At 58.8% G+C, this 10,145-nt stretch overlaps 1 protein-coding gene across 1 annotated transcript; it reads left to right on the forward strand.

Moving 5' to 3' along the window:
* Window positions 1–5,802: 5,802 nt before the first annotated feature.
* ARRDC2 (arrestin domain containing 2) lies at window positions 5,803–9,319 on the forward strand (the record flags this gene model as incomplete). The annotated part of the gene is made up of 8 exons (XM_082011055.1): window positions 5,803–6,079; window positions 6,930–6,996; window positions 7,144–7,291; window positions 7,631–7,733; window positions 8,006–8,262; window positions 8,613–8,772; window positions 9,024–9,175; window positions 9,266–9,319. The coding sequence occupies 8 exons, from the start codon at window positions 5,803–5,805 to the stop codon at window positions 9,317–9,319; spliced, it is 1,218 nt and encodes a 405-aa protein (XP_081867181.1).
* Between the last annotated feature and the right edge of the window lie 826 nt (window positions 9,320–10,145).

A 10,145-nucleotide genomic window follows, 5' to 3' on the forward strand; every position in this document is an offset into this window, starting at 1 on the left:
CAGCTTGGGCTTGATTCACACGTGCTGTGAGCCAGCACCAAAGCATTTGAGCACAGCTCCCTAAACCATTTCCAGCTGCTGCAGTTTGTGTGTGTGTGTGAGCAGGAGCTGGGCCCATGAACCTCCGTGCTTTCCTCCTGGGATTTGACTCTACGTCTCTCGGGAAAGGGACAGTCTTTGCTCCACATGTACTTCAAAGAAGCCACATACTCAAGTCTTGCAAATGCATGCAGGCACCTCACATCAGTGTCTTACACTGGTACATTGCAAACACCTGGATTCAAACACCTAGACTGCATCATTTGGTGTAGTAACAGGGACTGCCACCAGTCTGCCCCGTTCCTTTTATGTGACCCTGAGGTGGCTTTGCCATTTGTGCTGCTGCAGAAACAGCCACGGTTCACTGAGGATAAATGGTGAACATCACCTTTTTGGTGGAACCAGCTGTCTGGGGAGGTGTTCCTGGCAGGACCCTGCGGTTATTCACTTTCCTTTCCATGTGGATTTTGATGCGACTTCAGACATAGAAAGTAAAACTGGCTTTTGGGGTAAGGGTCTTTGCTTTCTAAACTCTTCTCCCACCCCTTCCAGCAATGCCTGAACCAGGAAGGCCAAACAGCCTGTCTTTGATTCCTCCAGCTACGTGAAATCTGCCAGCACGGTTGGTGGTGCATGACACCCCTCCCTGCCGATGGAGCCACCAGCATGTACCAGTTGCACGTCGACGGTGCCTGTGACTCAGAGATAAGATGAAGTCATGTTATTTCTCGATCAGTTTAAAAACACGTCGCTCGTCTCTGTGGCCCCATCCTCAGCATGGCATCAGCCTCACACACATGAGGTCAATGCTAAAGCATCCCCGCAAAAACAGGGTCTCAGTCCAACCCTGGGGAAGATTAGGCCTGCAGGCTTGGGCCGGTTAGGGGCAGGGATAAATTAGGGGATCTCGGTATAGCCTTTGCTCTTTCCTCCCCTTCCCCGGAGGGCTGCACAGCCTGTCCCGCTCGCCTCAGCCCAGGCGGGGACCACCCTCCTGGAGCTGCTGGATAAGCTGGGCCAGCAGCGATGCAGCCCCCGGGACGTGTACGGAGCTTGGCAGTGGAGCTGGAGGACGGGCGAGCATGGGGCGCTTACGGCAGCGGGGAGCTGCTGCACGGCCGGGTGCAGCTGGAGCTACGGGGTGCGCTGCGGCTACGGGCACTGGAGGTGTACGCTCGCGGGCGCGCCTCCGTGCACTGGCTGGAGAGCCACAGCGTGGGGCTTAACACCGTTTACCGTGACTACACAGCCTACCAGACCTTCCTGTACCGCCGCTGCCAGCTCATCCCCGGTAAGGCTGGGACACGGGGGTGGTTCTCTGCTCCAGAACGTTGGGTTGGGACCCCCTTGGGCTGCAGGCATCCCCTCCAGGAGGACCTCTCCGGGTGCTCACCAACACAATTGTCCCTCTTGGACACCTTCTCACCGAGGGTTTCTCTGTTTGCTGGCTTCTAGCAGGCTGCTTGCAAACTTGGGGCTGGTGAGCACGCAAGGGTTGTGGCTTTATGTTCTGTTTGCACAGGGAAGTGCAAATAGAAGTGTCTGTTCACAAGTGTGGAAAGAGCACTTAGTATTTCGGTAAATATTTGTTTTCAGTTTCCTGATGCTGGGACTGCATGCCCAGCTGGCACGTTGCTTAGATCTACTGCAAGAGGACAAGCCACTTGAATTTTTTGTGTGCTTGGGATGAAATGATCCAGAGCCAAGGGATACGGGACATCTCAGCTGTCCATCCGCTCATTAACTCCCTCTTTACTTACGAAAGTGCATATCTTTCATCCTCCTCCCCCAGTGATAGTGTTACAGTCACAGCTCTGTGGCTTTTTCTCCCCCTTGCCCTGCTTCTGATGGCCTTGTTATTGCCTGTGACACAGTGCTATGTGCCACCCAGCCCCAGAAATGGCCGCAGGACTTCACTCGTGCTGAGGGCATTTAATGGTGTCAGTGGCCAAGTGCAACCTAAAAGTCGTGCCAGCCCCAGCAGGCAAATGTAGAGGTTGCAGGAGGAAACTGCTGTGACGGAACGAGGTTGTGAGCTGCCTCCCTGGAGGTGTTCTTGTCTCTGGACTGCGCTGGCGGGTCATATTCTCTATTTCTGGATGACTGTACCTTGCTATCTGCTCCAAACACTGCATTACTCTGGAGTTTCTGTCTTTTGGCAGTGGCTCTGCCGTGCTGTGCCTAAGGATGACCCTTTTGCACCTACAGCTGTGCTAAGTGTCCCGACTGCAATTAAGGACGTGGGAGAAGCCCTTGCCCTGAACTCCAGCAGAGCGGGTCCTCCGCATTAGCTGTAAGGCTATAGGGTGAGTTTTATTCCCCATTATCCCTGCAGTAAATGTCTGTAGGGAAGCCACAATCTGCTGCGAGCACGTTTGGATTTTGCTGCTGGGATCGTGTATGATAGAAGCCCCTGGAGCCGTCTGGAGACGGGCGCTCGGCCAGGGGCTGGAGGAATTGCATGAGCCGCTCGGCCTCGCCAGCACCCGGCACTCCTGTAGCTCGGAGCTGATGGTTTCTGGCCCTCGCCTGCTGCACGGGGAGAGTTGAACGGGGCTCCTTGGGGAGAAGAGAGCCTCGCCAGAACGTGTGGGCTGGGATTTTATTGTCTCCGTCCACACGCGGATTCCTTTTCTGCTTTGTGAGAGGGACGCGGGCGCGTGATCATAGGAGTGTTTTAAGGGAGCGAAGGCTGCGGAGAAGTGCTGTTCTGCAGCCAAAATCACTTCCTTCGGATCCCGCTGGGTTCTGCTCTGTCCCACTGTCCCCAACGGCAGCATGAGGACCCTCCTGATGTCAGCTAGCAAAAGGCTGCTGAAAACGAGCCATCATCCAAAGGTCCCTGTGACTGCTCCCTTCTCGTTGCTTCTCGATGAGCTCAACCGTGTCTGCGTGGTGTTTAAAAAATGCAGGTTTTGTCATGGTAACACGGCAGTGCAGAGGAGGGAAGCTAGGCAGAGATAAGAGCCCTCCCTTCTGCTCTCCCCTGAGCCGTGAGTTTATCTGCAGTTTCGTGGCAGGGTGGTGAGCGTTGGCACCGGGGTGCTGCGCTGGGAGACAAGGAAAAGGGTGAAGACAGGGCGTTCAGACTGTGTGGCAAGGCTATTAAATGCATATTGTGTAATCATCTTAGGGAGCAGGAAGAGAGGAGAAGACAGGGGTTTAATGGGCAAAGGCAAGGCAAGGAAGGCAGGGAATCTTCTGCGTGAGGTGATGCGAGGGAGCCCTAGGGAACATAAATGCTTTTTGTGCAGTGATCCCTTCGGCCCGAGGGTCCTGCAGCACTTCGCAGAGGTGTAGGTCCTGCCCCGGTGAGGGGCAAACATCTACAAGCCATTTTTAATTTAATGGAGACATCCAGGAGAGTTACGGCACATGGGCTAAGAGCACATCAGGGCTCTTGTTCCGCTGTGGGGTGGCCCTCGATCAGCACCTTAATCTCCATACACATGCCACACTCGCAAATCCAGCACGGACGGAGCTTATCCCTCAATCCAGGAGCGTGCGCTTGTGCAAGGCTCCGCGTTGTCCCGTTTTGTCTCCATATTGTGTCAGGGTAGAGCTGCTGACTCATCTTTTTACCTGCTGCGTTCCCCTCTCTCCGGCTTTCCAGGGACTGTTGTGTGGCTCCAGGGACTGTTGTGTGGCTCCAGGGACCCTTGTGTGGCTCCAGGGTCAGTGGGGAGAAGCCACCAGGTCCCAGGAGTGGGTCAGGGAAGGAGAAGCCCCTTCTGAGCTGGGTGTCAGCTCCTGCTGGGACCAGCTCAAGCCTGGCCAGACTCTAGGTGGGGCTGAAGAGTTGGAGATCTTTCCTGCACAGAGCCTGGCCTGGGTTTTCGTTAGGTTTGGGCACCCAGGAGCATTCTCGAGTGGAAAGCCCTTGGCGGCGGTTCCACAGCCCCTGCACTTGGAGATCCTGGGAGAGAGGCGACCCTCTCCCGGTGTTAGGGTCCCAAAGAGACCAGAGAGGGGCTTCCCACCCCACATGGAGGCGACGAGGGGTAGCTGTGGACATCTCGTGCAGCTGACGCGGGAGGGAAGTTTGCAGAGATTCTCATACCGTGGGCGAAGGCTGAGTCACGGGCTGAGGGGTGCGTGCTGGCAGGCGGGAGGAGGAAGATGCCAAGCGCAGGATGGAGCTGCCTTGGCCCCGCCAAGGCTCCAGCCCCTCTCGAGAGCCCCACCACCTCTAATGTCACCGTGCATCGCAGTGGGGACACCCGGCACCTTCCCAGAGCTGGCGTCACCCATTAACTCATGCTGTGATGTGCCTGCCTTCCTTCTTTCCCTCTCCCGTTGCTGTTGGGCTCCCTTTACAGCGTTTGCTATGATTCATGTTTGCTTGTGGCAGCAAATGGTCGTGCACATAAAATACAACCCGGTCCCCATCCCTTGGGGAGGGAGGCAGACAATTCCAGTTAGCCTTTGGAGACAGCTAAATCTTTGCAAGGCTTTCAGCCCAGCTCGTTTTCGGTGGTTGAGATCAACCCAATTCAGCACAGCAGGTCCTGCCCAGCATGGCTGGGAGCAACTCAAAAATCCTCAAAACTTTGGCGGCCAAATGCTGAGTAACATTTTTAATGCCTGTTTTGTCTTATCCTCAGCCCATGCCCGGGGTGGTGAGCCCTGGTACTCTGCAAATGTGACAATCATGATTGAAGTGGAAGTTTCTAAAGCTGCACTAACCCTTTTGGTGGGGCGTAGACCCCTTTCTCTTCCCTTTCACAACATCTCGGGGTGCAGCGAATGGCGATGTCCACCCTGAGAATCGCCAGTTCCCAGTTTTCATGCTATTAGCCCAGCTGAGCACCGGCAGCAGCAGATGCTGCCCACAAGAGCGAGTCCCCAGGACGTGCCTGCTCATGCAGGTGTAATTTGTCGTTGGGTTTTGGAGCGGCACCACACAAACCCCGCTACGAGCTGGGAGAAAACCAGCGCTCGCCTGGTTAAAAAGCACAGGGAAGATGTATTGCTCACTCCGTAATTGCACAAGCTGAACGGCAGCCAGTTCTTGATTTCTTAGAAATAAGTGAAGTGATGTCCCAGACCAGTTTTCCCTTCGTCGCCAGTTGGCCCGGCCGTGCCGTGCGAGGAGCCCAGATCCAGTCGCAGCCTGTTCCAACCCTTGGGAATGGCTCTTGGGAAAGGACGGACGTGGAGCCGTGTGCGGCACGGCCCTCGGCTCTCGCCTGCGGGAACTGGAAGGAAAGGGGCTGCTGCTCGGAGTGAGGCATCCCCCCGGCACAGCCGCTGGCTGTGACCCTGGGAACGTGGATTTTGGCCGGTGCCGAGCCAAGGACGCAGATGGGATGGGACCGCGGGATGGGAGCTGGAGGGGAGGCTTGGGGGGCACTGAGCAACACCGCAGCAGAGAGGGGGTTATCCACGGCAGGGCTGGCAGCGCTCAGCCCCGGGAGCCGTCCTGCTCCGGCACACATTCCCCTGGGCTGCCGTGGGGATGTCTCGGTGCGGCATCGGGGTCTCAGGGCAGCGGGAGGAGCTGAGGAATCCACGCTGCCACGGGACACGCACCCCCACGCGGCAACACCCCACCCTCCCACGCCCCCCGCGGGCGGCCCACGGAGCCGGGAAGAGGCGGACGGGCCCGGCCCGCACATGCTCCTTGCCTTGTTTTGCAGGGCCCGGCGGGGCCGGCCTGGCCCGGCCCGTCCCGCCCGCCGGGGCCGCCCCCGGGCGCGCCGGGCGCTTAAAGCGGGGCGGGCGGCGGCGGGGCCGGGCGGTGCCGCGGACCGGGCTCTCGCCATGCTCTTCGATCGCCTGAAACGGTTTTTGATCGTGCTGGAGGGGACGGAGCGGGAGGCCCCGGCCGCCTTCAGCCCCGGGCAGGCGGTGTCGGGCCGCGTGGTGCTGGAGCTGGCGGCGGCGGCGCGGCTCGGAGCCCTGAGGCTGCGGGCGATGGGCGCTGCCCGCGTTCACTGGACCGAGTCCCGCAGCGCCGGCTCCAGCACCGCCTACACGCAGAGCTACAGCGATCAGGTGGAGTTTTTCAGCCACCGCGACACGCTGCTGGCACCCCCAGGTACGGCACCCACCCCGGGGCGGCATCCACGGGGGGCGGCGGCACCCACGGGGGTGCTCCGAGGTGCCGGTCGGCTCCGAGAGCCGGGGCGTGGGTGCACCTGAAACCGCGGGGACTGAAATAACGGGTGCGTGGGGCAGCCTGAGACACCCCGGGTGCTGCAGACACCTGAAAATCGGGGTGCATGGGACCCCCCGGGTGCGCGACACCCCAAGCAGCTGCAGTCGGGGTGCATGGGGTGCCTTAGGGTCTGGGCACGCTGGGGCCTGGGTGCATAAATCCTCCACAGACACCTCAAATGCTGAGTGCACCCTGGGGTGCACACTGGACCCTGCTGCTCTGCGGGGCACCCAGCTTTGGGACTGGCCCTGCACAAGGCTTCCCCGCCACTGCGGGCGCTCCCCGGCAGGGAAGCGGCGTTGGAAAACTCCTGCAGAGGTTCAGGAGCTGGCTTTGAGCAGGGGGGTGGTCTGCATGATCCCCAGAGGCCCTGGAACCCGGGGGGGGCATGGGGGGCTTGTCTGGCCACCCTCCCAGCGCTGCTCCTGGCTTGGCCGAGCACCTCTGGGCTCTCGCTCCCGAGGCGCAGTGCAGAGCCCACCCAGGGGAGCTGCCCGGCTCTTGAGGAGGTGCCCTGGGTCACGCGTGCTTGGAGACACGTGGAGAGCAGACGGCGCCCGGCTCTCGTGTCGCGGCTGTGTTAGTGCTGCCGCAGATTAACCCTGGCAGAAATATTCCTGTGCCATCGTGCTGCTCTTCTGCTGTGTACTGTACATCTCCGCCACCGATTTGCTCGGGGAGGAAGGTCTGCAGGAGAGAGATAATCGTCTTCAATCTGGTTTGCCCACAGACAATGGTGAAGTCACTGTCCTGCAGGCAGGAAGGCACGAGTTCCCCTTCACCTTCCAGCTCCCCGAGTAAGTTCACATTTTTCTTGTTGCCTTAATGCAAAGGGGGAGAGGAGCTGCTTGGTGCATGACACAGGTCCTGGGAGGGCCCAGGGCACCTCAAAAACGAGATTCTTTTAGCAAAGCCCTTCTAAATTGCTCGTTGCTTCTACACAGGACCCTGGCTACGTCCTTCGAGGGGAAGCACGGCAGCGTGCGCTACTGGGTGAAAGCCAAACTGCACAGACCCTGGTCGACAGTGAAGAAGGTGAAGAAGGAGTTCACTGTGATTGAACCCATCGACATCAACACGCCTGCACTGCTGGTGAGCTCCCCTGCTCCGCCTCGGGGCAGCGGCACCCAAAACTCCCCCGGGAAGCCTGTGAGGACGGTGTTTGCCTCCCCTCCGGTGTTACAATGCAGGCCTGACTGCCAGAGAGAATATTTGCCCCCCATAACTTGTGCCCTCCGGCGTTACCTGCACTGGGCAGAGGTCACCTGTATGTCTTAGTTTTTTGGGAACTCCAATGCATTGCAACAGCATCTTGCATCAGATAACTAAGAAGTTGCTGATGCTCCCCGGCAGGTTCTCAGTGCCAGGGAGGTGCTTGTTTTGAGTTTCATCCTTTCTTACTAAATAGCTGAAATATTTTCCTTTCTCCAGGCTCCCCAGGCAGGCGCTAGGGAGAAACTCGCTCGTGCCTGGTACTGCAATCGTGGCCAGGTTTCCGTGACTGCCAAGATTGACCGAAAAGGCTACACTCCAGGTGAGATGACATGCCAGTGCCCTTAAACCTCTGCGGGCCCTAGGGCAGACCCCAGCAGGAGGGGACTTGCAGTCGCTGTGAGCTGGGCTCTTGCCTTCTGGCATGAGATCGGTGGCAGAGCTGCAGTGTGTGCACCTGATGTGGGCAGGCTGCCGCTAGACTGAACCTTGCGCCTGCAGTGCCGGATGGCTCAGCTGAGCCTGTGCCGGAGCTCCCTGAGGCAGGACCGGGCTCCGTCTCCCCTCCTCCAACATGTGTGTCTGTTTTGGTAGGTGAGGTCATCCCTATCTTTGCCGAGATCGACAACTGCACAAGCCGAGCAGTGGTGCCCAAGGCGGCCATCATCCAGACTCAGACCTTCATCGCTCGGGGCACCAAGAAGCAGAAGAAGGCGGTGGTGACCAGCATCGTCGGTGACTCCATTGCAGCGGGGAAGCGGGAAGTGTGGCACGGACGGGCGCTGAAGATCCCGCCGGTGGGTCCGTCCATCCTCCAGTGCCGCATCCTCCAGGTGGAATACTCGCTGAAGGTGAGGGACCTCGCGGGGAGCGTTGCGGGCGGCACAGCTCGGTGTTGAGCGTTCCCCTTCTCACCAGAGCTGGGCTCGTTGTGCCTGCTGCTTTTGGCTGGTGCAGAGATTTTGGGGCTGGTCATTTGTGTGAGGTCTTGGGGTTCCCCCTGTGCAGCCGTGCCTGCTCTCCCCATTGCCCCTCACGCACAGCACGTGGGCTCGTGCAGGAGCATTCGCATCTCCCTTTGCATCCCAGTGCAAGAATTCCCTCCTGGCCAGCTCGAGCCAGTGCTCTGGGGAGATATCTGCCCCTCCGGACTGGGAAAACACCAGCTGCTAAGCTTCCCCGCTGTCTCCTGTCTCTGCAGGTTTGTGTGGATATTCCTGGGACGTCCAAGCTGCTCCTTGAACTGCCGCTTGTCATTGGAACGATCCCGCTGCATCCGTTCGGGAGCCGCACGTCCAGTGTCAGCAGCCAGTACAGTGTCAACCTGGACTGGCTGAGCACCATCCCGGAGCAGCCGGAGGGTGAGCGTCTCCCTCTCCCGGGATCTCTCTGGGTGCTGCAAATCCCCCTGGCCAACCCACTCTGGATTGACCAGTTCTCAAGCGTGCCTCTTGCTCCAGGACCAGCTTTTGGTTTGTGGTGCTGCACCTCCTGTGCTCCCTCCCTGGGAACTGGGAGGGTTTGGGAAATACTGGATTTGAAGCCCTTTTACCCGCGCTCCCATCAGTGGAGAGATGTTTCCTATTCCCTGATGCCTCCCTTCTCTCTTCAGCTCCCCCTGAATACTCGGCGGTTGTGTCCAGCCCGGAGGCCGAGCAGAGCCTGGCTCCGCCGTGCCGCAGCGAACTCGGCGGCATCCTGGAAGGTCCCTTCTTCGCCTACATCCAGGAGTTTCGCTTCCGACCACCTCCTCTGTACTCGGAGGTAACAAATCCCCCTGGGCTGGGAGGGCTGCTGGAGATGGCTGGGATGTGCCCCTTGTCGAGGTTTTTGACTCTAAACTTGGCTTTGCAGATTGATCCAAACCCTCCTTCAGACAACATCCGTCCACGCTGCATGACCTGTTGAGAGAAGCGCATCAGATGCGGTTGACAGCGTGGCGATCCCTTGGGATGAAAGCCTGTACCCTTGCAGCACTTCGGTCTGGACATGGGGACAGGGCGGCCGTGAGACCAGAGCTCCTGCAGTGCCGAGCCCCCGGCTCCGCTCACTGCCCTCAACTGCTCTTGTCGTGACTGTCCTACGGACCGACACCACGTGTGGTGGTGTGGACTCGTGCGTGGTAGGAGAGCACACGAGACTCCGTGGTGTGGAGCGGCTCCGTGTGTGGCTGAGCAGGACGCGGAGGGTTAATAACTGCTCCAGGATTTGGGGGGTCAAAGGGGGGATATTTGCTCCCCCCTTGCCTGCAGCGGCCGTGCTCGGACAAATCCTATCATGGAAAACAGGAGTTTGGAGGTATTTCTCGGGATGACTAGAGAATATTTTAATGTTGCTCGGGTCTGAGTCCTGTGGTGATGCAGGTGCAGCCCTTCTGCAGCAGCTCAGCAGGATTGCAGTTCCCTAAGAAAGTAAAAGGCCTTTTTCTGGCCAGATGAAGCAGAAACTTCATCTGCTGCTGATAAACTTTGCCATGAGCCCGGTGATGCCTGGACGGGGGGATGGTTTGGGCTAGTCTGCCAAAACCGTGAAGGCTTCCGTCTGCTCTTACCAGGGCAGAGGACCTGGGGGAGGGATTGATCTGCGGCAGCGTTTTGGTGCCGTTTAGCAAGAACGGGGAAGCTGGTTCCTGTGTGTCAGCACCAAACCTGCATAACGTGCTGATGCCTCTCCCGCGATGGGGCTGAAAACTGACCCCCAAACTGCGGTACTGGCACGGGGGTGCCGGAGCTGC

Source organism: Phaethon aethereus (assembly GCF_964289735.1).
Source record: "Phaethon aethereus genome assembly, chromosome: 26".
Classification (NCBI taxonomy): Eukaryota; Metazoa; Chordata; class Aves; order Phaethontiformes; family Phaethontidae; genus Phaethon; species Phaethon aethereus.